The sequence below is a fragment of the Manacus vitellinus genome, unplaced genomic scaffold (genome assembly GCF_001715985.3).
Source record: "Manacus vitellinus isolate BGI_N305 unplaced genomic scaffold, ASM171598v3 scaffold_9_pilon, whole genome shotgun sequence".
Classification (NCBI taxonomy): Eukaryota; Metazoa; Chordata; class Aves; order Passeriformes; family Pipridae; genus Manacus; species Manacus vitellinus.
Window position 1 is genome coordinate 7754840 of NW_021940917.1, and position 27975 is coordinate 7782814.

The 27975-nt window shown below is 41.0% G+C and overlaps 1 protein-coding gene across 3 annotated transcripts in view; it reads left to right on the forward strand.

Annotated features, from left to right (window-relative positions):
• Window positions 1-17229, forward strand: part of TRIM36 (tripartite motif containing 36) — a 32090-nt gene extending 14861 nt beyond the window's left edge. For 2 of the 3 annotated variants that reach the window (XM_008923276.3, XM_018086204.3), the window contains 8 exons: window positions 3851-4176; window positions 6985-7131; window positions 8185-8280; window positions 9185-9438; window positions 10084-10208; window positions 10749-11042; window positions 11330-11627; window positions 15739-17229. In XM_008923276.3, coding sequence (XP_008921524.2) covers window positions 3851-4176; window positions 6985-7131; window positions 8185-8280; window positions 9185-9438; window positions 10084-10208; window positions 10749-11042; window positions 11330-11627; window positions 15739-16093 — 1895 coding nt within the window. In that variant the 3' untranslated portion in view covers window positions 16094-17229. Of the gene's footprint in view, window positions 1-3850; window positions 4177-6984; window positions 7132-8184; window positions 8281-9184; window positions 9439-10083; window positions 10209-10748; window positions 11043-11329; window positions 11628-11838; window positions 11894-15738 lie in introns of those variants that run through there. The other variant, XM_018086202.2, reaches the window with a different exon arrangement.
• The last annotated feature ends 10746 nt before the right edge of the window (window positions 17230-27975 follow it).

Here is a 27975-nt window from a genome sequence, read left to right on the forward strand (position 1 = left end):
AGTGCCTCAATTGAAGGCTGAAAGTGTCATAAAACAAAGATACCATATGATGCCATCAGAGCTCTTGGAAAGCTATCCTTATCTGCTCTTTCTGCAGAAAGCACCCTTGTTTTGTGAAAAATTAAGGTATCTGAAAGTAACAGTTTAGAGCTACTGACTTCTCTCATGGTTTGTTGTTTTTTTTTTTGTTTCTCAAAGTTCATCCAAAAGCATTAACTGACTGGGGGGGGGGGGGCAATATACAGTTATATTATAAAACCCCCAACCTTTTAAGAGAATCCAGTTGACTTTTAAAATCTTATTTTTTTTTAAACTCTCACACATTTAATGTCCATGTCTTCCACAACCATAGAATTCTGGTAATACTGTTTACTTGGAAAACACAATTTTATCTTTAAGATGTCTTATCCCTTTGCTAACCATTCACTGCAGCTTGGACTTTTCAATTCCTTGGGAAGAGGACATTTGAACATTGCCTTTAAAAGACATACTTAAGATTGCTCTTTGACTTGAGTCTTTGGTCTTTGCAATCTATATGATAATATTTGTGAGTTTGCAATCTAAGCATGAACATATGTTGTGATAATTTTTTTGTTACAGATTGAGCAATTTACTGCAAGTGGAGCAATCTGTTTACAGACCACGGTGGAAAATTTCTTGTGATGATTCCTAATATTTTACAAAAATATGTCACAAAATACATATTTTTTGTTGCAACCTGAATTGGCAAAGTGTAAAAGAGAATATGGGGAGGACCTAAGTTTCACTGAGATCATATCTGACATGTCTACAAGATCCAGGGGTTGTGCTGCTCTGTTCCATGTGGTTTTTTGTTTATTTGTTTTGTTTTTTTTTTTTTGTGTATAAGTAGAATTTCGTTTTAGCAAATTGGACACAAGACAGATAGGAAGGATAGTGCTCAAAGTAATTTATTACTTAATCAGTGCTTTTTTTTTTTTAAAATACGAGTGTAGAAACCCTTTAAACAGAAAGCAGACTAATTCTTACAGCATAATAATATTTTAAGACTTGCTAGGCAGAAAGAGAATGTTTCCTTTCTTTTGAGTATTAAAGTGCCAGAGCACTCCAAGGAGCTTAACAAGTAAACTTTGGTGATTTAAAACAGAAAAAAAACCCCTCAAATTAGACCCTGAGAGTGCTATCAGTGAAAAGGGATGAGACATCTACATGTGCATGGGACTTCCCTGATACTGGATTGCTTTCCATAAGCAGTGTCACCAGTCTTTGCAGAGCATGGCTCATGATGACAGTCTCATTTTGGTCCACCATGGGCAGAATAAAAGGTCTCCATAGGGCTGAATATGAATTTCAGATTGTATTTTTAAACTTGACCACTGCACCATGTTTGTTTTTTTTTCTTGTTGTCTTGCTTAGTCATTGTTTGCTCTCTGCTATGGCTTATGTACCACCACAATGTATGATTTTCTTAGTTTCAGCAAAAGTTTCAGATCCTTTTTTGTAGCTGTTCTCTGCATGACACTGCATGCAAAGTCATCTTTTCGTTTATACCATTGTAGAAGTCTGTGTAGAAGATCTCTCTCTGTGTTCCTGTGTGCACTGCTAGCTTGGAGCATACACTGGAAATACAGTCTGTGTTTCACTGCTGTTACTGTGCCTTGCATGCCTGTGTTGCTGTGTATGCCAAGTTACAGGTACTGAAGGATGTGCAGTTTGGGTAATTAATTCACTTCAAGTAAGTACTGAAGAAAAATAAAATTAGGAAAAAAATCTCAGCTTCCCTTAGCAAGACAGTTATACACCTGTGCCTCGTGTTACCCATCCTTGTTACGTAATGCAGTCTAGTTGTTCTGCTCAGAACCTGCAGAAAGGCACGAGACCAGCTGAGTTTGAGACTGTCAGTTAGTACACACTTACTTATGCTCTGGTTGTGGCTTCTTAGCTGACAATCATGTATAACTACCATGGGGCAAATTTCAAAGATAATTAAAGGAACTAATTCCTTATGGGAGTGTTGGTTTGGTGTTTTCTTGAAGAGACTGGAAAGGACATGATAGGAATGGAGGTTTTGAATTGCTAGGTGAAACACCAGCAGGAGAACAGCACAAGGCAAGTGTCTTGGGTAACATCAAAGGACACTTCAGAAAGAAATAAAGCATCAGCATTTCTAATGAGAAAATACTGACTAAATACAGTGGAGAACAAATTTCTCTTTCAGAAGAAGAACCAGTTTCAACACTAAGAATTCACCTTAAAGTCATACCTCCGTTTACGAATTTGTTATCGTCCTGGTTTCGGCTGGAATAGAGTTAATTATAACTGGAGTACAGCAATAATAAAAAAAATTAGTTATGAGGGAGAGCAATAAAACCCAAGAGAAGCAAGTGATGCACAATGCAATTGTTCATCCACTGACAGGTGCCCAGTGTGTTTCAGAGCAGCAATCCACCACTCCTGGCTGAATCCCCCTAGTTTATATACTGAACACGACGTTCTATGGTATGGAATATCCTTTTGGCCAGTCAGCTGTCCTGGCTGTTTTCCCTCATGGCTTCTTGTGCACCTGCTCACTGGTAGAGCATGATAAAATGAAAATTCCTTGATTTGGGGCAAACTCTACTTAGCAACAGCTGAAATATCAGTGTGTTCGCAACATTATTGTCATACTGAATCCAAAACACAGCACTGTACCATCTACTAAGAAGAAAGTTTTCTAACCCAGCTGAAACCAGAACAGTTAGTTATACCAATATGCAGTGCTCTCAAAGGGGTCTTAAAAGAATGTACCAGCTACAGAAGATGGAGTTTTTTTGTTTCTTTGTATGGAGAAGCTGGAAGAATACAAGTTAAGCCTAAAGACTGGCTTAGCCTGCTCCTAAATTACATAAAGGATTCTTTCTGATAGTTGCGTCCTGGGCATTCATGAGTGAGACATGGGATGCACTCCCTGTCTGATAAACTCAACAACATTACCTTGTAAATAGCCTTTGAGTCTGTGTGAGCCATCCCCCTGACAGACTCCAAAGGCTCCTTAGGTCTGTGGCTTTTCTTGAACCTGTGATTTTATTTTGGAGAGAGAAGAAATTTGGATGTAGCTGTTTGGTAGGAGTGCATCTACTCGGCATCTTTTCCTTTTGAAATGAATAAAGATGGATGTACCCTGTGTAACAGTGGAGATCTGTGGTTTCTCAGTTCAGGGTAGAGGAATCTCTCAGACATAAATACCTGAGGATCCTCTGTGGTGTGCTGGGCTTATTTAGCAGCCATCCTTTATCAAGGCCTTTTAACAAGCATCAAGTCAGCCTCTGTATTTTTTGACAAAATGATTTGGCTGGTGTCATACTGTTCTCTTGTTCCCCTTTTTTTATGATGTCTCTTGGGATGAGCAAGATAAATTTAACTAAGCCAAAGCAAACTTCAGGGAGCTCAAAATTGGCTATATTTTTTCTGGGAATAAGTAGTTTTGCTCTGGGAATAAGTGTCTTTCACTTCAATATGCTACAAAGCTGTTGCTCTCTATATGGGCAGTCAGCCTAAAAACCAGCTGGCTTCCACAATGTTTTGTGTTTAGAGTTTCAAAACACTACAACTTAAGTGCATCCAAAACTAGATGAAGAAGATAGGATTGGAACAGCTAAATTTATTTTAACATAGTATTACATTTTCGAGGAGTAATGTCCCTTGGAGTCAGACATTAAACTACCTTGTCATGGTAATTGTATTCTCTTTGGCTTGGCAGACTGCATATGAATTGATGTTGTACTAGTTTGGACAATGTGTTACAGTAGTTTGGTTCATACCCGTATGTCTTCTAAAATCTAAACCTGTTCTGTTTATGCTGCTTTTAAATTGGAATTTGGTGTCTACACAGGCAGAAAACGCAATTCACTGACTCCTAGATCAACTCTATTTCCTTGTCCGGGTTGCCAGCGGGATATTGACCTCGGAGAACGTGGCATCAATGGCTTATTTCGCAACTTTACTTTGGAAACCATTGTGGAAAGATACAGACAGGCAGCCAGGGCAGCCATTGCTATTATGTGTGATTTCTGCAAACCTCCACCTCAGGAGTCTACAAAGAGCTGCATGGACTGCAGTGCAAGCTATTGCAATGAATGTTTCAAAATACACCATCCTTGGGGAACTCTGAAAGCCCAGCATGAATATGTAGGACCAACCACCAACTTCAGGCCCAAGGTAAGTATACCATATCTTACAGAATTTGGTTTGTAGAAGAGCATCTGAAATGGCACTGCCATAGGGAGGATGTGTGGTAAACTTAAAAAACCAAAACACCTGGCTTCCTCCATGCCCCCTTAAGGCACATTCCCCTTAGATGCTTTGTACCTGATCCATCTTGAAGTATCTTCTTTCTCTCCTTTCTAGCATCTAGAAGAGAAAAATGTAATGGCAAATTTTCTAGTTTACACACTGCTGCTGCTGTTGCTGCATTCAAAGCAGAGTGATTGCAAAGTGCTGTTACATTTGCTTCTCCTTCTAAGTGTAGTGCAGTACATGGCAGTGCCTTATTGAATTCAAGTTGCACAACAGGAGAAACTGTCACAGATGCCATCTCTCTAACAAAGGACCACAATAGGTCTTAATGTCCCAGCACATGCTTTGTGCCTCTGGCTGGTGACCTTGCTGGAGGTCCCACAGATAACAGAAATGCTGATGGTCAAGGAGTCCTGATTAATTTTGATTAAATTAAGTAAATTTGATTAATGTGCAGTGTGTAATAAGGTCTTGACTTAGTAGTGTACCTTCCTTCTGAGACTGGACCTTCATATGCTTTCAAATGTGCTAACACATACATTGTATGAAATGTCCCTTTATGGGATAAATGAGAAAGGTGAAAGTTTCCATGCTGTCTTCTAGCTCTTGCTTTAAAATGCTGTACAGCTCCTTAAAATCTTTGCTTCTACGGTATCTAAACCTTCACAGCTGCAGCACTGCTACTTGAAAATGCCAGAGGCATCTTGTGATCCTTAGGAATTCTTAAAGGTACCAGATGATCTTATACTACATGCAGACTGAATGTGGGATTGAAAATCAGTAGTTGAATTTTGTTAAAGCAGAGTAAGGGGGAAGAAGTGGTTTAGATTGTTCTGACATGGACGTATTGACTGTGTCTGAGCATGTGAGGTTTAGCCCTTTTAAGTATATGTGAAGAACAGGGGGAAAGAAAGAAGAAAAACATAGTATAGGTAAATCAATATAGATAGGTCTACTTTGTGGAAAAGCTTCCCAACATCAGTAAACTGATCTTTACTTTGCTCCTATAGAGACTTCTTTGAGGAATGTTTGAGTTTTATGTAAAGAAAGAAAAGTGCATTTTTCATTACCCTGCATTCTGAAGACCTGAGCTGAAAGCATAGTTGTTGGTTTCCTAAACAATGTTGACAGTTGTCACTTTAATTTACCAGCAGACTGGAGAACACTTTGTAGTGTGTGTGGTGTGGATGGAAGAAGAACATACTGGGCTGATTGTTCTTGAGTTTTGAGAGAACTAGATAAGGTAGTCTGCTGACCTGTGCTGTCTCTAGCTCTCAGGCTCTAATTCTTGCTTTGAGATTTGTAATTCATCATTTGAGGAGATGAATAAAAATACATGTTTTCTGTTAGGTGTGGTTGTACGCTGCTGTGGAAAAATAACTTCCACAGACTGACTGAATGACTGTAGTTTTTGGAGATGTCTGCCTGCACAATTGATTTTCCTGGCAGTTTTCTTTTTTTTTCCCTTTTTTCTTTTTCCTTCCAAATCCAGTAGTCAATGAAACGGGATTGCTTATTGCGTATTTGGCTTAATGATAGTCTCAGTGTACCAAGGCACTAGTGAGACTGGTGTCTTTGGGCTTTTCACCATACCCTAAGATAACATTTGAGGTTTGAAAGTTGGTTTCAGAGACGGTCTGCAGTTTAGCTTGTTTTGTCTATATTTGTGCTACTCACAGTTTTCTGTTTTTGTACCCTTTCCTGTCCTTTCTGTGTATGGGCATCTTGAAACTGAAAAACTTCTCAAAAGCTATTCTTTGGTAACTTCTACAGAATAGGTGGTCCAAGTGTTGCCTTGTAGTGCTCTGGAATGAGGCAAAACATTGTTTCTTTTTTTAAACCAATACACATACACACCCCTTTTATATGGTTTTATCTGTTACTTGAACTTGGAGTTGAGTGGCACATTTTTTTCTCTTTGAGCAATTATTTCAATGTGTTCAGTTTTTGAAAGATGATTTTTAGCGAACACCAGTTTTTTTGCAATTCTGTTTAAGCTGATCCTGGAATTAGCATCAGTGTGAACAATTTGTAGTTGGAGTCAGACAGAAAGATTAAAACACTGGAGCTTTTGTCTTTAAAATAATTGTGGCTGGTGGTGATGGTTTACTTTGTTGCTCCAAGACCAGTGACTATGTGGTTTATCATATAAATTGTTGCAGTCTTATGTCAGCTCTTGCTTTAAGAAACAGTTCATGGCTGTTTCAAGAGAGGCTGGCATGAACTTTTTCCATTTGTTTGGGGTTTTTTGTCTTTGTTTTTTTTTTTTGTTTGTTTGTTTTTGTTTTTGTTTTTGTTTTTGTGGTTTTTGTTTGGTTTTGTTTTTGTTTTTGGTTTGGTTTGTTTTGTTTGTTTTGTTTTGTTTTGTTTGGGTTTTTTGTTTGTTTATTTGTTTGACAGGCTGGGTATGTTATACATTGCATTTACATCTCTGATCAGGAGTGTAGGGAGCTGGAGGCATGCAAACAACTTGGGCAGGGATTAGCAAAAGGGTTGGTTGCGGTATATGGAGGCTACATGGCATGCTGGGTACACAGGCATTGTTAGACGTAAACCTTGTGAAACTATGTGACATTGACAAATGTAATATGTGGAAGATAAACTGACTATAAAGAAAATCCACTGATGAAATCTCAGGCTGCTTTGGGTTAATTGCTTTGATGGTTTGTTGAGCACCTCGGTTTTATAAAGTAAATCTGTATTCTTTCTGCTTTTTCTCTCCCCCCACAGATTTTGATGTGTCCAGAACATGAAATGGAGAGAGTAAACATGTACTGTGAAATCTGCAGAAGGCCTGTTTGTCATCTCTGTAAACTGGGTGGATGTCATGCAAACCATAGAGTAACAACCATGAGCACTGCCTACAAAACCCTTAAGGTAAAAGTAAATATCATTGGACCTGGCTTTAAGACGAGGAAGAGTATTGAGCTTCTGGTGTAAGGGCAAACTCCCTCTGGCTGGAAGCCAGGACATGTGTTTAGGAGACCCTGAACTACTCTTGAGGCATGCTCTTGTGCAACATTGGTTAATGTACATATTAGTGTAACGTAGTTCATGTCTTAGAAACTACACTGTGTTTTCTGTGAGGCTTGAAACATAAACCCTTACAAGTGCTTTCACCTAATCTTAGCCAACTGTACAGCAGTACATACAATGCAAAAAGTTTAAGCAGTTAACACTTTGCAGTCAATTTTTTTTAATATAAATATTCTGGTAGCTTGGGGTGGCCGATATTTCAGAAGCACTTCTGAAGAGTTTGCATCAGAAGTATCTGTTGGGACCTTGAATGTTTCTGAAGTTGCGTAGCTGTTAATTTCCTAAACAAAGCACAACAGGGAAAACTTGCAAACATTGCTTTGTTAATAAATGATGATTGCTCCTATTTCCTCCTTTTCCTTTTCTTCCTCCCTTGCTCACAGGAGAGAAAAAAAAACCAAAACAGACTAGCCTGCGTTGTGCTCTTTGGCCTCCTCAGCACTTTGCAAGGCTTTTCCTGTACAACTGCTAACTCTTGCAGCTAAGGAAGTACAGACACCCTCATAATACTGTCATTTGATCCACTCATTTTTCTAGCATATTTTACTACAAATGATTTTAATAACTAACAACTCTTTTCTGTAAGTTTTATTAATGTCCTGAAGCCTCGTGTTCCTAACCTAAGAGAGTGTGACTCCTGGGTGGCTGGAGAGGAATGAGCCTGCTGACACTGTTACCTCTTGTCCTTCAAGGCTGTGTCCCCAGTCCTGCTGTCCCTGTGCAGTCACCTCAGGTCACCAAGCAATTCTCCACAGGGTTGCTGCTCATAACTGGTTGTAGGCTGTTGTCCTTGTGGCTATGTAAACTGAGTACTAGCTTGATGACCTGCCTGTGCTGGTTGTCACTTTGTGGTGGATACCCTTATTCTGCCATCTTACTGTTTTATTTCAACAGGAGAAGCTTTCAAAAGATATCGAGTACCTCATCAGTAAGGAAAGCCAGGTGAAAGCTCACATCACACAGCTGGATCTGCTGCTGAAAGAAACAGAGGTAAGAGTGGCTTGCAGGTTGTCTGGAGATGCCCCTTAGAGACACAGCAAGGACTCAAAACTGTTTTCAGTGAAGTGTTGCAAACTTTGTTTTTTTTCAGTTAAGTAGTAAAGCAGTTTCTGAACAAATTGTGTTAACAGTGAGGTAAGACCTAACCATGTCAATGTGGGAAATAGGGAAGCATACAGAGGAAAGGCAATTTTTGTGTACCTCTGTAAATTTAAATAAAACAAAGCTTAATTGATACCTTAACCAAAGGCAGATGCGTTGGACTTATGGCATTTGTGTATTAACAGTGCTGCACCATTTAGACTGCCTGTTTGCCTTGAGGAGGTCAGAATTAAGGGCAAAATCTCCCTGCAGAAGAGTCACAGCTGGAACCTCACACACAAGCTGAAAAACACAAAAGAGAAGTTGGAGGAGCTTCTGTGTATCTTGATTACAGATTGCCTCTGTGCTTTGCAGTTCCTTTTATTGAGGGCAGTAGTCAGAAAGGACATTATAGTTCAGAGGGTATACATGAGAAACTCGGCTGGATCCTCGGTTCAGAGTTATTAGGGAAGGTGGAAGAGCACATAGCTCTTGTGCATGAGGATTCCAGAGACTGACCTGTTTTTAAGTGCTTTTTCATGAGCTGTTTTGACAAATGTAAGGTAGAACTCAAGATATAATCAGAGGAATACCTTCCTGCTCTTCATTCTCTGTGTTAAGATAGTAAATGCTGACTAGCTTGGGTGCAGTGCTGATCTCATTTTCAGTGCTAAAGAGCGTAACAAAGCTCATTAGTGTTGTCTGTGAAATGGATGATTAGATCACTATGATATCTTGAACAAACTTAAGTATGTTTCTGTACAGAGCCACAGTGCTGTGGAATCTGTCTAAAATGTCTTTTGTTTGCTCCTAGTGCAACAGTGAAAGAGCTAAACAAGAAGCATCTCAGAGCTTTGAGAAATTATATCATGTTCTGGAAGAGAAGAAATCTGCAGCTCTTAGGGCAATTGAAACTTCTAAGAATATAAGGCTGGAAAAATTGCAAACGCAGGTGGAAGAATATCAAGGGCTCCTGGAAAATAATGGCCTTGTAGGATATGCTCAAGAAGTGCTTAAAGAAACTGATCCCTCTTGTTTTGTTCAAACAGCAAAACAACTTCATGTCAGGTATCTTAAAATATATTGTGTTTGAGATACAGGTACTGTTCCAGGACTTCCAGGACTTGTGTTCTTTTGGCACCTGCTAGCAAAGTACTGAACACAGTGCCTTACACTTCAGAGGCTCAGGAAATGGTCCTGGTACTGTCCAGTCGAAATTGCTACAGTAGAGTGTGCATTAGGAAACAACACACAGGAGAGTAAGAACTCTGTCCTGCAACAGTGCCTAGCCCTGTTCAGTGGGATTGCAGTGGAAGGGTAGTCTGTTCGGCTCCCTGACAAATTCCTTTGCTCAGAGATTGTATCAGGTACTTGCAAGTTAATCTAGCAGGTTTCTTCTGGCTTTAAGCTCTTTGATATTTATGTTCTCTACTAGCCCTTCACATCTATGTTGTTCTTTGAACATAATGCTCCAAATTGTTTAAATACTTTCCCACCTGAACAATTACCTGTGTATCATGTTTACACTGATGTACAAAAGGCCTTTAAATTTTGCATTTGAATTCTGTCTAGAGAGACAAAAATTTCTGGGAGACATCAGTAAGTACATGAAAGTGGAACTTTTTTTAAGCACAAACTAGCATTTTTACTTTAAGGAATGCCTACTTGAATTCCCTTTTCTCTCTTCTGCTATTCTGCTGCTTCTGTTTTCAGAATCCAAAAAGCTACTGAATCTCTGAAGACCTTTAGGCCAGCAGCTGAAACTACTTTTGAAGACTTTGTGGTGGACATTGCTAAGCAAGAAGACATCCTTGGTGACTTGTCCTTCCATTCCAATGGTAAATTCTGAGGGCATCAAGTCTTTCTCAAGTTATGGCTTTAAGGGCTTCTCTGGGGAAAGGCAAAACTTACCCAGGGCAGCAGTTGCAGAGCTCAGTCTTGTGATGTGACTTGCATTGTCCCTTCTGTGTCTGTAATCCTGAAAACATTACCTGGCAGCAGTTTTATCTTCAGCTTTCATAAGGAAGCTAAGATGCCGTTGAATTCAGTACCAGTTTACACTTGCTTCCAAAATATTGTAGTTACATCATACTCAGTCTTCCTAGAAACTTCTTATTGCATGGCAGAAAATAATAGGTTTTAATACATTTATTTTTTGGCTGCCAGAAATAAAGGCTTGAGCTTTTCAAAGTAGAAACAAAAATTAAGAGATTTACTTAAGTGCACGAACAGAAAACCACCCTCATCTGCTCTCTTTAACTGAGTGAGTCAGATTCACTCCTTACACAGGGCTATAGCCACTCAACAAATGGGTTGGATGGTTAATTCTAAAACAAAGTATATCTAAATTTGAGTGGTTTTTTTCTCATTTATTTCAGGTCTAGAAATACCAGAAATCAATGAAGAGCAGAGCAGAATGTACAACCAAGCTCTGATCAGTTGGGAATGCCCTGGGAAGACAGACTCAGCTGACATCTATGTTCTTGAGTATCATAAGCTTAATAGAGAAGAGGAGAATGTGACATGGCAGAAGACTGAAGTTTGTGGCAAGAGCAAAGTAGTGTCTGATCTAGATGATGACAGCAGCTATGCCTTTAGAGTTCGAGGATATAAAGGGTCCATCTGTAGCCCTTGGAGCCGAGAAGTTATTTTGCGTACACCTCCAGCTCCAGGTATTGGGTTTTCTTATGTGGTGATTCTGTGTCTGTCAGTGTTAAGAGCTGTAAGTACTTTCCAGTAGCTCCCAGATGTCCACTACATGGTTACCAGTTGCATAAATGTTTAGAAGCTCTATTAAAAGTTAAGTAGGTAACATACAGAGACTGGTTGCTTGCATGACATTCCTGGTAGCGTTTAAAAGTGAGAAATTCTAATGCCAGTGTGACTTATAATGTAGTTTATAAGCACAGAAGGCCAAATAGTTAACTAAGCAGAATTTTTTTGGGATACTGTTTTTCAGTTTTCAGTTTTCTTTTTGATGACAAATGTGGGTACAACAATGAACATCTCCAGCTGAACCCAAGAAGAACCTCTGTGGAAAGTAGGGCTGGATTTCCTTTACTGCTGGGATCTGAGCGCCTGCAGGTTGGATGTTACACAACCCTGGATTACATCATTGGTGACACTGGGATTGCCAAAGGGAAGCACTTCTGGGCCTTTCGTGTGGAAGCCTATTCATACCTGGTAAAAGTGGGAGTTGTTCCTAGCAACAAGATACAGAAATTGTTCCACAGTACCCATGATGTGACCAGTCCAAGGTAAATTGCAGACTCTGCTTAATGTATACTCTGTATAAGGAGATGGCTGTTTAAAAAGTAAATTAAGGGCAAGTCTGGTCTCAGTGTGCAAGGTGAGCCTAACCAGTGAAAAGTGGTTTGAAGAACATGGTATAAGCAGGTTGTCCTGTTCATCCCTCCTGTTAACAGGAAGATGTTCTGATATCCAGAGTCCTATTTTGTTTCTTTTTAGGAAAGAAGTCAGATTCCTGTAGATGTAAAGGTATGTCAGTTAAAGCAAGAAGGTTAAAAAAAAAAAGCAAAAGTTGTAAGTTCGAAGCAATGCTTAATTATCAGTGGTAAGACTCTGCCTTAATTCCCTTAGGGAATCCCCTTTACTGGATTTGGCAGCCATTCAGAGGTACAATGTTCACTGTGCATATTTGCATATTTTTGCAGTAGCTTCCTTCACAGTGGATTCCAAGTCACTGGCTTATCCCAGGCTGTATGCTTACATACAGTACTGGAGTGCTACAGTACTAAGCACAAGCCAAAGTTCAGTGGGCAAACTAATAAAAAGATATCCATCTCTTAATTACAGTTGTAGCAAGCCTGGATATGTGTAGGAACTGCAGGCTGGGAGGCTATCTCCTGGGGACTCTTTTTCAGAAATTTAACAAATATATTGGCTTCCACCTGTGTAGCACACTGGAAGTGTGTCAACTCGATCTTGAGCTGATTAAAGTTGGAGCATTTTTGCAAAGTGAAAAATTAGATCCAAATTTCTTGATTTCTTTTTCCTTATCAACACATGTATCTGCAAAACTTTAGCCAACGCATATCCAACTGCTGCTCAAAGCCCCCGAAACTGAAACCCCTGGAATCCCTAGGTAGGGATTGCCTGCACTGAAAAATGTGTGCTTTTCTGGTATGTCTTTATTGGACAGAGGTCGGGGGAAAAACATGTAGACTGAGCAAATATGGCTAGGACCTTATCCAGTAACCATATGGGAAGTGGTCCAGAAAAGCCTTCAGACAGAGCACTTAAAAAGAAGCCCCAAAAATTAAACCACTAAGCCACTATCTTTTGTTGTGAATTTTAAAGATACTGTAATATAGCAGCAGTATGGAAAACTCACTGGACATCATCTTATCTGTAAGAATTAGTAATTTCTGCTAAATTACTTCTCAAGTTAGCTAATTTACTATACCTGTAGGTTCATTAATGATTGCCCAGCAAAACTACGTTTAGACACATCCGCTCCTTAGTAAAGCCTTTTGTGGTCTTGTCCTTATTAGAGTTTATTATTTGAAGTGGCCCAAGTGAGTGTTCTCCACCTACTAAATGTGTCTTCCTTCCTGGCTTAGGTGTGTATCACTGGTGTAAGCAATGCCTGGTGAGAGGAGTCCTGTGACTGGTGTGCCACTGTGGATGGTTGCAGGCTCTTCAGGAGGGACAGGCAGGGCAGGCGAGGCAGTGGGGTGGTGTTGTGTGTAATGGAGGGGCTGGAATGTATGGAGCTTGCAGTTGGTGATGGCACAGTTGAGAACCTCTAGGTAAGGATTAAGGGACAAAGTAGATGTCATCCTGGGGGTCTACTACAGGCCACCCAGCAAAGATGATGACACTGATGAATTATTCTTTAAGGAACCAGGGGACATCTCTCCATCAACTGTGCTTGTCCTTATGGGGGACTTCACCTTGCCAGATGTTAATAGGGAGCATCACACAGCTGGCACAGACAGGTCCAGAAGACTCCTAAAACACATGGATGATAACCTTACGGTACAGGTACTAAGGGAGCTGACTAAGAAAGGTGCCCTCCTTGATTTGTTCTTTTTTAGCAGTGAGAGTCTCATGAATGAATTGGTGATTGGTGGCTGTCTTGGCCACAGCAACCACAAAGTAATTGAACTTAAAATATCTGTTGTCAGGAGGAAAAGTGCCAGCAAAGCTTCAACTCTGGACAGGAAGAGAACAGACTTCAGGCTGCTCAGGGAACTAGTGAGTAAGGTCCCCTGGGAAAATGCTATTGAAGATGCTGATCATTTTTTAAGCACCACCTGCTAAGGGCACAGGACCAGGCAATTCCAAAATTTCAGAAGTCGAGCAGGCAAGGCAGAAGGCTGACTTGGCTGAGCAGGGATCTTCTAGACTTAAGGCAAAAAAAGAAAGTAAGACCAATGAAAGCAAGGTTGGGCATCATGGGAGAAATACAGAGTTGCCACTCGCTACTGTAGGGAGAAAATTCACATGGCCAAAGTCCAATTGGAATTGAAGCTGGCCAATATTGTGGGGGACAATAAAATGAGGGGTTTTTTTAAAAAATTTAATAGCCAAAGGCAGTCAGAAATAACATTGGCCCATTACAAGATGGGGATGGTCACCTCACTAACAGGAGCATAGATAAGACAGAGGTGTTTAGTGCTTTATTCACCTCAGTTTTCAGCACCAGGGTGATGGGCTCTAGGGGTCCCAGAGCTTGAGGACTGTGACTGTGAGAATGATCAACTCCCAGCCAACCCCAAACTTGTGCAGGATTTTCTGTTCCACCTGAATCTCTATAAGTCTGTGAGGCTTGAGGGGATTCACCTTTAGGGTACTGAGTTGGTTGGTGTCATTGTGAGATCTCGCTAGTATTTCAGTGGTCTTTAGAGGTCTCAGTCAACTGGAAGCTGTTAAATGTTCTGGTTTTTGAGAAGGGCAGGAAGGATGAATCTGGTAGCTACAGGCCTGTCAGTCTCGCTTCAGTGACTGGTAAAATTACAGAGAGGATTATTCTGGGAATTATTGAACCAAACCTGAAGGACAGTGCAGTCATCAGTCACTGCCAGCACAGGTTCACCAGGGAGAAGTCCTTCTTGAAAAACTTACTTTCCTTTCATGACAAAGGTAACCCACCTAGCTGACCAAGGGAAGCCACTTGTAATCTCTTTGTATTTCAGTAAAGCTGTTGATAATGCTTCTCCCAGGATCCTTCTGGATGAAACACCCAGTGCACTGCTGCATAAATAAATTGTGTGTTGGGTGAGCAACTGGCTCATGCATTGGGCACAAAGAGTTTTAGTGAATGGGGTAGCATCAGGCTGGTGACTGGTTACCAGTGAGGTTCCACAGGGCTCTCTCCTCGGCCCAGTTCTCTTCAATATCTTCTCAAATGGATGCAGGTCTCAAAGGTACATTAAGTAAATTTGCTGCTGATACTAAATTGGGAGAAGATGTTTACTCCTTAAAGGCCCTGCAGAGAGATCTCGATGAATTAGAGGAGTGGACAATCACCAACCCTATGAAGGTTAAGAAAGACGTGCTGAATTCTAAACCTGGGATGGGGGAAGCCTGGATACACGGACAGACTGGGGAATGAGATGCTGGGGATGGAAAGCAGTGCCATGGAAAGGGACCAGGGGGTCCTGATCAACAGCAAGTTGAATATGAGTCAGCAGTGCCCTGGCAACCAGGAGGGCCATCCGTGTCGTGGGGGGCATCAGGCAAAGCATCACCAGCTGGTTAAGGGACAGGATTGTCCCTCTCTGCTCTGCACTGGTGTGGTGTCACCTTGAGTCCTGTGTGCAGTTTTGGGCACCATAATACAAAAAAGACATTAAGCTGTTAGCATCCAAAGGAGGGCTATGATGATGTTGAAGAGTCTGGAAGTGGAGCTGTATGAGGAGCGTCTGAGGTCATTTGGCTTGTTCAGCCTGGGGAACAGGAAACTGAGGGGAAGCGGAGGGACAGGTACAAATCTTTTCTTCCTGGTGACCAGCGACAGCACCCAAGGGAACGGCATAATGCTGTGTTGGGAGGTTTAGGCTGGATATTAGGATAAGGTTTTTTACCCAGAGGGTGGTCAGGAACTGGAACAGGCTCCCCAGGGAAGTGGTCACAGCACCAAGCCTGACAGAGTTCAAGAAGTGTTTGGACAATGCTCTCAGGCACGTGATTTGATTATTGGGGTTGTCCTGGGCAGGGCCAGGAGTCAGACTTTGATGATCCTTGTGGGTCCCTTCAAACTCAGGGTATTCTATGATTCTCTGATATTCTTTGAGGTTTTTGTGGGTGATCGTGTGGTGTTTCCTTTCTTATAAACATGTTTTCTCCAGTTCACATCGCTTCAGAATTTGACAAATGCACATGATTGTTTTTCTGTTCCAGATACGAGCAAGACAGTGGTCATGACAGTGGGAGTGAAGATGCCTTCTTTGACTCATCACAGCCTTGCACACTGGTCACTTTAGGCATGAAGAAGTTCTTTATCCCCACTACACCTGCTGCTCTCAAGGATCCAGCAAGCAGAATCCTTCCCCTGCCGTCATGCTTGGGCATTTGCCTTGACTGTGACAGAGGCAGGGTAGGGTTTTATGATGCAGGCCGTATGAAATGCCTTTATGAGTGCGAGGTGGATTGCTCTGGCATAATGTACCCAGCCTTTGCTTTAATGGGTGGTGCTGCAGTTCATCTTGAGGAAGCTGCCACAGCAAAGTACAGGGAGTACAATGACGACATCTAGTGCAGTGATCTCTTCCCATTGCTGTTCTGAGGTGGAAAATGAAAGCAGAAGAATTCTACCTTAGTTTTCAGTCCTGATTAATTATATTCTACCTACGTGTTGCTCACAAGCCTCTGGCCCATGTTTTTTTGAGATAAACGGTCCAGGCACTTTCTGCACTAAAGGAATTCTCCTGCCTTTCTTGTGATCTGTGCAATGCTGTCCTCCACAGATTTTTTTCCTGGGGGAAGCAGGGAAGAAGTTTGACTAGCAACCAAAATTTACTCTTCAGGACTAGCAACCAAAACTTACTCTTCAGGGGTAGAAATCTGCCTTTTATTTAACTTACATCCTTACATAGTCAGTTTTGTATTTAATGAAGTCAAAGCTGACAGTGAGTGATTGCTATTCTTCTTTTAAGAAATCTACCTGAATGCCTCTGAGGGGTCAAATGTTTTCCTGTTAACCCCTGAGCACCAGTTGGGCCTTTCAGCACAAAATAGCATTCTAAAAAATGCAATATAAAACAGGAAGAAATCAGAAATGCTGTTGAACATTTAAGTTATACTTGGAAAGAGGAGGGTAAACTTGAATATGATTGCATGTTGTATACCTTTAATGTGATTGTAAGCTAAAACTCAAGTTCTGACACATGGTGTCATATAGTTGGTGGCATAATGGTAAGTTTCTTTACTCTTCCATGCTTTTACTATAAGCTATTTAAAATAAAGTGCAATTTAACCTTAAAAGTCAGAATTTGGAGTAAAAAATCAGAAGTATTTGCATTTGTGAATAATAGTACCTGGTATTTAAGCAAAACCAAGGGGGTTATTGACTTGAGTAATCATATGTGAACTTGAAAAAAAAAATCAGGTTTTCCTTTTAATACTCACTCTTATAGGTTAATTTTTTTTGTCTAGTAGCAGCTTGGGTTTTTCTTAGTAAGAATGTTAAAAGTGCACTGATTAAGTTTTGAGACCTAATTTCTGCCTTAAAGGATGTCTCCCTTCAACTTTCTGTTCCTGTAATGTTAAAAACTGTATCACACAGTAGTTTTTCCTAGAATCATAGAAACACAGAATAGCTTGGTTTGGAAGGGACCTTTAAAGACTGTCTAGTTCCAATGCTCATGTCATAGCAGGGACACCTTCCACTCGACCAGGTTGCTCAAAGCTATGTCCAACCTGACCTTGAACACTTCCAGGGATGACAATTTGAGCCACATTAGAAATCCAAAATCCAATTTCCAGGCTTCCCCCCACCCCTTCCCATAATTTATCCCAACACCAGAGAGAAACTTTCAGGCCAGAGGCTTCTATAGGGGAAGGGGGAAGTATATACATTTATTTTACACAAATAAATACTATACAAACTAATACCAACTATATATATATATTACATTTCTATCAGTCCTTTTAAGCCCCTCTCTTTAACTTTAGTCCAGGAGAAGCCTTTTCAGGCTGCTAAGTAACCAGTCTCTCCCTTGTGGGAGTGTTCAGGGAACCCAAACACTCCCCCCTCATCAAGCTCTAGCTGTTTGTGGAAGTTTTTCCTCCTCACAAAGTCCAAGAAGATAGCTTTGAGTCTATTCTCCTTGGTCTGCTGCGTGATCTCTCTTTCTCAGTCTCATACCTCGGTCCGTAGGCTGCTGCAGTGTAGTTCAGCTTATCAAGCGTCCTCCGAGTCAGTTCTCGGCTGCCCCCAGTCAGCTTCAGCAGGCAACTCCCGAGCTCTTGGCCTGTCTCCAATTTCACCTGGGATTCTTCTCCCGAGCGCCGAGCCTCCTTCTCCGGCCCATCTCTTGGCTCAGCTTAAATGCTGAGCCTCTCCTCCACTTTACAGCAAAAGGAAAGAAAAAAAAAGCCCCCCTCCACAGTTTAACTGCAGAAAGGAGAGGGGAGAGGGCTTGGCTGCAAAGCCTGCCTCTCTCCTCTTACTTCAGGTGCTGTGAGTCGCGTCCCTCGCAAACACTCACTCCAATGCTGCCTCTAACTCTGGCCTAGGCAGAGTTGGGGGCCGCAGGGCTCCCCTTCCCCCCCGGAGGGGGAAAGAAGGAGCCCAGCCACCCCCTGGCCTTCTCCACCCACACGCAGCAGACACCAACAGAAACACTGCCAGCAGCTTCCGGTGCTGTGATATATGATTTTTCAGCAGAAGCAAACAAGATGAATGGTGATTTACTCTCCAGGGAACACTGCCCTGGCACCCAATCACCTCTGAGCCCCCCCCCGAACTCTCAGGGGGGGCCAATTTCAAACTATGACAGATGGGAAAACACAGCTTCTCTGGGAAACCTTCTCCAGTGTCTTAGCACCCTTATTGTTAAAAATTTCTTCCTTATAGCCAATCTAAATCTAAGCTCTTTTAGTTTAAAAGCATTGCCCTTCGTCCTGTCTCTACAGACCTTGGTAAAAAGTCTCTCTCTCTCTCCCCTTTCCTCCATCTTTCTTTTAAGCCCTTTTTGTACATTGAAAGGCTGTAATAAAGTCTCTCCAGAGCCTTCTCTTCTCCCAGCTGAACAACTCCAGCTCTCTCAACCTGTCTTCACAGGAGAGGTGTTCCAGCCCTCTGACAATTTTTGTGTCTCTCCTCTGTACTGGGAGCCCTAGAGCTGAATGCTCCAAGTGAGGTCTTGGTAGAACAGAGTGGGAGAATCACCCTGATGGCCACCCAGTAGCCCAGGATACTTTATGTGCAGCAAGCACACATTGCTGGTTCATGGCCAAATTTTCATCCACTAGGATGCTCAAGACCTTTCTGTAGGGCTGCTCTCCATCCCCTAGTCTGTGTTGATACTGGGGATTACCTGGATCCGGGTGCAGGACCTTGTGCTTGGTCTTGGGGAACCTCATGAGATCCACATGAACACTGGTGCCAGTGCAGACCCTTGAGGGACACTACTCATTACTGGTTTCCACTTGGGCATCGAGCTATTGACTGTGACTCTTTGGATGTGGCTATCCAACCAATTACTTATCCACTGAACAGTCCATCCAATCAAACCCATATCTTTCAAGTTTAGAGGTAAGAATGTTATGGGGGATCCTGTCAAAACCTTAGAGAAGTCCAGGTATATGATTTCTGTCACTCTTCCCTTATCCACTGATGCAGTCACATGGTCACAGAAGACCACCAGGTGAATCAGGCATGTGAACTCATGTTGGCTGTCCCTGATTACTTTCTTGTCTTCCATAAGTTTTGACTTATCTTCCAGGTGAATCTGTTACATGATCTTACGGGACATGGAGGTGGACTGCCTCTATTTATAGAAACGTATATATAAAAGAATAGGTTGCTTGCACTGTCAACTTGTGGAAAAGTAAGGATCTAAAGTGAAGGATGTTTCTGATAAATACTTGGTGCTTTCTAATTTGGGGATATGCTTTCTAATTTGGGGATATGCTTTGTAATTTGGGGATAGTGTTTCGTCTTGATGAATGTGTGTGAAGTATGCTTACTAAGTACATGTATACAGCTGTAGAGCTGTGAAATGAGACCTGAAAATCACAATACAGTTAAATGAATGTAGGCCATAATGCAAAACTTTTGTAGGCTTTACTGTCTGAACTGTTGTACTAATCTGATCTGTACAGATCCACCCCTCCCAGTGTTCTCTCTCCTAAGCCTCTGACTGGTGGCCACTGTCAGAAAAACTTGGCAGAAATGTTATCTGCTCCAAGGTGAGCATGACAGCCCACTTGGGGCTAGAAAGGCCCATCAAGGGCAACTTCTTCTCTGGGTCTCACCTGCAAGTATTTCTATCTTGGTAAGGCTGTGTGGAAGTGCACTCCCCAGCTTCAGTGTGGACTTGTGTGAGAAACACTTTCCTGTCCCAGGCAGCAGATGTGAAGCAGGGGATATCTTCTGGAATTTTCTCCTGCAGGAGAAAAGGCAAGTTGTCCCCCACTAGTTATCCTTTGGGTAATTTCTTTTGTGATAGGTGATTATCATCATAGCCTTTCATTTCTGTCATTCCTTCTCCTTCATCTTTCCTCTTGCTGGATTGAAGCCATTGCCCTCTTCTCGTCTTCTGAGGCTGACTGAAGAAGGCCTCCATAAGATACTGTTGCTGTGAGGGATGAAAACATTTTGAGTTTTCCTTCTTTCCATAGCCCTAAAATTGTATTTGCCTTTTTTCGTTGATACTAAGCTGATGTTGATGAAGCTTCTTCTCCCTTGTTTTCCATGCAGTCCTGATGGTTAGTTGTAAACAAGCTTTGCACATAGGGATTTCCCCACCCGGTGTGTTGTTTTGCATTTGTTAATGTTGATAATGCTTGTTTACCTAGTCCCAAAGTTCTGAGGGCCGTCTGCAGCTTGTCAATCGCTTCTAGATCTGGATGTTCCTGAGTAGCTTCATAGGTAACACAAACATGACCATTTGTTTGTTTGTTTGTTTCCAGGTCTTGGAGTAAATTAAAGTTGTAATGAGACACAGCAAGTCTATCTACTTTTAAAACTTTTCCTTCCTCCCACTTTTTTTACCCTTCAATATTTATTAAACATGAGTCAAACACTGAAAACTCTTACATATTGATACACTCTGTTGAGTAGGTGACACTTGAGTGCAGCAGTCAAGTAGACCCCGGAGAAGGGATTCTCACTTCAGTAGCTGTGACTTCTCCTATTGTATAATTGGCATTTGTTGGTTCATCTACCAAATTGAACATTGGCTTAAAGCTATTTCATAGGGTTGAACTTTCTGATTTCTTGTTTCCAGACCAAATCTCCTTCCTTAGAGAAATGTTTCACTTTTGATCCTCTGTTTCAGAAATTGGTCTAAATTTGAGGGTTTATGTCGTGGTTAGCACTCTGCAGTTCCATATTTAGATTCTTTATAAGCATCTGGATCGATATCACCAGGCCTTTTGCTACTTTATGGAAATATTCATAAATGGAACACTCTTATCTTAGATATGAAGACAGTGTCTCAGACTCATTGATTTAAAAAAGGGGATTACTGGTTGAGAATACAGAAGTAAGAAATTAAAAATTTAAGGTTTTTATTTTCCTACTATAGTTTTAAATTCATTTAGGCTGTGTTCTGCTATGCAATTACTTACTCTACGGGACAGAAACTGATGCTACTTTAAACCTTTATCTACCTTTTGATATATCTGAATTTATCTCATTCTGAGTTTAAAAATTGGTTTGGCTTTTGGTGTTACTTGAATACTTAGTATGCATTCCAGACAGTACTCTTTGGTGCTTACTTCAGCTTATTAAATAAAAAACCACACTGTCAAGAGGCACTGACAACATGTTGTGATATTTTTTCCACTACCATGGAAGCGTCAACTTTCAAAAATGCAGTTCAGCAGTACTTGCCTATTCAGATAATTATTTTTTCAAGTTTATCCCTATGAAACAGCACTTTACAATGTAGACTAAGCTAAAAATAGTGTGATAATGTGTGGATCTTTGTGCAATATAGCTGTTTGGTGACTATGGTGTGACTTGCAAAGCTTCATGCAGGTGTGAATTGTGTAAACACTTTTTAGATAATCTAAAGCTTTAACAGAAAGGCCTTGTTTAAAACATATTCTGAAATGTAAAAGTGATGTCTTGTTTTTTTTTTAATAAAAGCTGAAAATACAGTATCTTAGTAATTCACATTATTACATCTGAAATACCCTTGTTGAAATAATGTTTTCTGCAATACATGACAATAGCTTACTTGAGGGGAGAAAGCACTGCTTTTGTTTCTTGTGTTTGCCCATACACCAGTACTTCTGATTTTAGGAGGACTAAGGAGTCTAGTTTGGACTAAGTATGAGGCTTCTACTTAAGATGCTGATGTTAGGAACTTGGCTGCCTGAGCCTCCCTCCCCAGTCGGGGAAAGAAAATGTGCATCCAGAAGGAACTTGGCTCTTGGGCATTTTCAAGGGGACCTACACATTCCCTGATAGAGGAAGCAGATGGTACTTGGCTCTCCAACCTGAGCAGCTCTGCCGAGAAACGTCGGGTTGGATGGACCTGCCTTACTCTGCAGTTCTGAAAATTAGTACCAGTGCTTAAATCGGCATACCTTTGAAAAATTCAGTGTTTGCATTTGTCAATGCTGCTGTTTGCAGGATGTTTTAAAGTTCCAGCCTCTGGTGGTTGCTGCCTCCAGGCCAGCTGTGTGAGCTGCAGTGGAGGCTGTATTCACAGGCATGTCCTGTGAGCTGTGCTAGTGCAGATAAAGCAGTCAATGCACTGTGTCTACTTCTGGCTGTCGCCATTTCTCTAGTATAGATGTATATAGATGTAGTATAGATGAGAAGATGACTAGGGCACTGATATTTTTCACCTGCCTCACTGGGGCTTTGTAATATTCCGTGATCCTAGCCATTTCTTGGCCTGCAACACCATTTGTACCCACATGAAACAGTAGTAGTGGGTAGTAGCCCATGGTCTTGACAGGTTGGGGGTACCCCCTTGGCAGCATCACAGATCTTAGGCCCTGGTAGGCAGCATACTTCTTGTACTTCTCTATCAGGCTGGCAGATGAGTGCCTCAGTGCTCCTTAACAGAGAGTCACGAGCAACTTTTTGATTTGACTGCCATCCTCAAGTGTGTAATTCGAAGGTATAAATGACAGGTTTGTTTATTGCTTGAGGCATAGTAAAACTGCCACTATAGAGACAGAAGGGTGGCTGAGGAAGTTCTCGAAAAAGGCTTGTGCTGAAGAACATTCCGAGTGCCCCATCAGCACATGAATGCAGAGCTGTCTCCTGCTTTCTGGGGTGCTTGCCATCAGGGGAAGGCTGAGATGGTCTTTGGCTCAGCTCCTATTCAGTACCAAGTTCCTGAAAGCTTATTTTGAGATTCAGAAAAACAAACGGTGCATCTGTGTGAGAGGGAATTTCAGTTTGCACTGGAGTCTCAAATTAGAAAGAAGAGCTTTGACTTGGCCTGAAGGATATTTCTAGTTCCTTGGCAAAATTGTAAGGCTTTTTGTTTATTTATTGCCTAACTATAAACATTGCACTGAGCAAATTCAACTTAGGCTGAAAGGATCCATTTGTTCTAGCTAGCCTGCCTGGTTTGACAGGCTTACTCCTTGTTCTTAACCCTTTTATTCCTTCTGCCTGCTGTCTCCCATAAGACATTTGCAATGGAAAAGTGGGGGGCTCAAGCAGTCTAAAAAAAAATACTTTTCTCAAAATTAATTTTCTGCTGTCAGTGTTTTAAATTCTACCTCTCTTTCCCTCTATCATGCCCATATCAACTCAGCTTTGGTGCAGTTGTTGGATTTCCTGCTGCTCTTTTCTCAGACCTGAAAACAACTACAGCAACGGTATCCTCTCCTCCTCTGTTCACTGTAATGATATGGGAAGGAATTAAAAAAAATACAGAGCTACACTTTTATACTTGTAGAGATACAACCTATCAGATGAAGGTGGAGAGAAAGTGCCCTGGGTAGACAGAAAACTCACACTGGGATAAAAAAAAATTAAAAAATCAGAGAAAATGAAAAAGAACTATTTTCTTTCTCAGACTATCTGGTGGCTCTCACGGGATGGTTGAGCAGGGAAGGGAGCCAGGCAGGCAGAGGAAATTCCCACCGGTGCTGCTAAATATGGACACCCTGCAGAACCACTTGGCATGTGGTCCAGAAGTGGCCGTTGCTCGGATTGGTGGGGGTGGTGCAGCCCACCATGGCTACCTGGTGGGCTAAAACAGGGGAACGTTCAGTGTGTTTCTCCCAGTTTCTTCCTAACTGGCACGATGTGCAAATGACTTCATTTCTGCCTGAGCTTAGAAAAAAAAAAAAAAAGATTATATTTAGACTCTGTGTTGATTTAAAAGATGTCCATCTCAAAAAAACTCTTGTCTTCATATCTATCTATCCTTTCTTAAAAAGAGAACTGTGGCATAGCTTCTAAGGGTAGAAATTTTAGTAAAGCAATTTAAGTGACTCATCCTACTTTGCTATACAGTATACCACAAAACCACCATGACTGAACTGGTGGAAGGAAAAAATTTCCTTTAAGAAAAAGTCTCATAAATACTCCTTCAAAACTGAGGTAAGCAATGAATGATGATTATAAACTGAGAATTCATTTGAGAAGTCATTTCAGAAGGGAATTGCAGGAATTTGAACTAACTACTTGGCTGGGGAAAACAATTCATTTAATTCCTCACTGAATCTACCTATATTATAGACATCTGGATATATGCATTTATGTTTGTGCTTTAGTGCATGTATCTTTATTCCAGAAAGTTCCTTGACTGCTCATGAAATTTTTAGGAAGGTCAGAAGACACCGAGACTCATTCAAATAATACTGGGAATGGTTCTTAGGACCAATTTATTCAGGATTTTGCATAGTGCTGGATTAAGTGTGCTCATTGCATCCAGGTATTTAGATTATTGAGGTAACAGGGGATGGTCATTTCCTGTGCACCCAAAAGTGTACAGGCTGAAGGGCTTGTTTACTGTAGGACAGAAGGTCCTGTGCTAGTGCTGATACATCTCCTGTATGTGCAAACGCTAAGTCAGAAGATGTGATGATGTGACATACTCCAGTGGAACTGACAGGATTACTTTTCCTCATTTTTTTCCTCACCAAATCTGTAGACAACACAGACACTTGTCACCTTCCTCCCTACTGTTTCTTGGGACTTACTATAAGGATCTAGAGTTGGGAATGAAGTTAGGGGGCACCTTTCAAGCCCAGTTCCTGTATCTCTGCCCTGGCAGGAACACTCCGTGGCCATGTCTACAGGATACCCACTCAGGGTGTGGACCCCCACAGCATCTGTTGTGGGGAAGAAGGGGAAGAACCCTTCTTCACAGACTACCCAGGAGATAACTAACAAAGGAAGCAGGTTTTGCACAGACATGCCAGGCCTGAGTTGAATTTGTCACTTCTTCCCTTATTTAGAAGGTGCTATATATGAGGCACCCTCTGATACTTCAGGGTGTTTATGCAGGTGTGAATTCATTCATGCTGGTTTTATTAAAACTTTTTCCTGCCTCACAGGGGAACAGGCAAATTCTTACACAAAGTTAATGTAACTCAAACTGTTTGTTTATCTTTTTTTAAAATGATAATAGAGTCCATTTTAGAAAGCTATTGAGACAGAAAAATGAGGATGAAGAAGGATAAGACTAGGAGTTGTTATGAGAGAAAAATCATGTATAGTACCAGGTTTGTATTATTTTAATTTTCTTTCAGAGCACTTTGTTATGGTCACGTCATAAAAAAGGATGGAAAATCTATTTTCAAGACACTAGAGAGAAAAGGATGTACCAGTAAGATTTCTCCCTGCAAATCCTATTTGTTCTCCAAATACTTTAATACTATTGCTCATTTATAGATTTTTTTTTTTTTTTTTACTTTATCCAGTTTGTGTTTTGTCCACAGAAGCAGGCTGGCCATCTCTGAGCCCCATCCAGTTCCCCATGCAGCAGCACCCAGCAGTCTCAGCACCCATATTGGTGCATTACTGCTGTAATCGAAGGGCAGTAACATACAGTATTCAGATTTGTAGTGTAAATGCATTCAAGAGTAACTGAACACGAGTTTATCTTCCAGCACACTTTTTCTAGCTTTCAGTGAGACCAGTCAGTACAACAGCACACATTGTTTTGGTGGGCTTTTCTTCGGGGCCCTGCCACCATTTTTTGTTGGGTCTCAGAAGCTGCTTTTTCAGGCAGAGTGAGCAGATGCTCTGTCTACCCATCCTGCTCATTCATGCTCCACTGGGGGCTGTTGTCCATGAGGGGGATAGCTGCCATCCCTCAGAGCTTCAGCTCTCCCTGCCCAGGGTCTAGAGTCCCTCTGTCAGTGCTAACTTTGAGGTTTTGCTGGTTTAGGAAAACCCCCCTGGTGCTCAGTGTGATCCTCTGTTCCAAGACACTCCTGCCAGAGCTAGCTCCAGGTTCATCCTAATAAAGTCAGTTGCATGTATTGGTGAGCCTGGAACATGCAGTAGGGCAACAAGGAAGAAATGCTGAAGTATTAATAAGAATGCATACTCAAGACATACTGATGGATAAGTAGAAACTAAAATAGTTGGGAGAGATGGTCTGTGTGGTTTCACATAGCTGTTGGAAGTATTTCCTGGGAGACAGGCTGAGCCTGCTTTGTTCTGCTTCATGTATAGTGAGTGTGTGCTTTGCTTTGTACAGCCTGCAGTCTCACAAACACCCATTTACTTCTCAAGGGAGAAGTGAAAGATTTAAGTTTGCACAAAGAGCTCTTTGACATGGGACCAACCTAAGCTTTAATGTATTTTCCAATGCTGCTGGTAGCATCGGGCTGTCCTCAACAGAACATACAAGAAGTGTTAAGGCACAAGGGGTGGCTGCTTTGAAGTAAATATGGGAAATGGTTCTTCCGCTTTGAAATGCAAACCCAAAGATAAAGCCACTGCTTCAGTGGCTGCCATTCTGGTCCCTTTGATATGACACATACAATGCAAATGTATGCTGGAGAGCAACAATCAAAAGGCTTTGAAAAGCAAAGAAGGAGAGAGAACATATTTGTATTTTTCACAGCTGTTATGCTAAGCAATGCACAGCCTGTTGAAACAGAGTTCAACAAGTAGGTCTGCAGAGAACAACTTGTTGGAAATTAAGTTAAAAGCTTGCACCTCCCCAGTATGACTCAGTGAATGATCATACTGTGTTTCAAAGTTGACATCAATATGGTTCACATTTGCAATGTGTTTGCTATAACAAATTTAGGTTTGGCTTTGCCAGCTTCAACATTGAGAAATCTGCTGGAAGTTCTTAAGTTGTCTTTAGGGTGAACTCTGATTTAAGAAGAATGTTCTTTATCAATACAAAAAAGATTTTTTTAATCACTTGACATTTGTGCTTGCTTTGTGGATTTAGCAAAATCTGAACTTCTTACACTTGGTTATTTCCTTTTAAAATGATACAAACCTTTTTTTCTCCCTGTGCTTCCCTCATTTGTTAATGACACCAAAAGGGAAAGCAAGTGGTACTGAGAAAAAAAAAATGCCCAAAAAACAAATCTACAACTTTTTCTAATTCTAAAACAATATTAAGTTTTATTTTAAAAAAGACAAAACTCTAAGTGACCTATGGGTTCTGTGTTCCTGAACTAACAAAGTAGATGTCTGATGCAGATGTAATTATTTCTTCTTTTTAGTGCAGACAGGATTTTAACCATGTTCTTTAACCCGGCATATCTGTTTTTGTGGCCTGAATTTATCCAGTGTCCAAAGCAAGTTTAGGATTCATTCACATGTGTTTACTTCATGTGTGACTAAGCCAAAACATATTCAACCCCAAATTGGTTGAAGCTATGAAATGGACTTTGTTCCAAGGTTTGCTGAAGCAAATAAAAAATCAGAGCGAAACAGCGTTAAGTCAAGATATTGGAAAAGGAAAAAAGGCTATGATTATAAAATTTTCAGAAAAATTAGTTAGTGTTGTAACCTCATCATACAAGAGCCTGACAATTTTTAATTCTTTTTTCTGTAACTGAGTTACTGGAACATTTTTATCTCTCTGTCCCTCCACTTCATATAATAAGTTTAGTCTAAATGCTTGCAAAATAATTTATATGCTGATGTAGATAGTGGCAGAAATATTTAACAGGTAGTTAATATTAGTTTGCTTCGTTTAACAGCTAGGGCTTTCTGTTTTAGCAAAGTGCTAAGACTACAATATTGAAAGTACCAAACTATTTGTTGAAGTGGAAGGAAAGCCCGGCTCTACACCTTCTTTAACAAGCCCTGATTTGATCCTTGGGTAGCTGTCATTTGACACAGTTAACACTAACAAGCTTGAGATTATTTAAGTTTTATGCTAAATTTTGCACATTTAATTATTAAAATCTATTACTGGATTCAGTAGAAGAAAGAAGAAAAGCATATGTTGAGCCTCAGTTGGAAAATACCAAATAATTTTTCTCATTTTGAAACAGCTAATCCCCTCC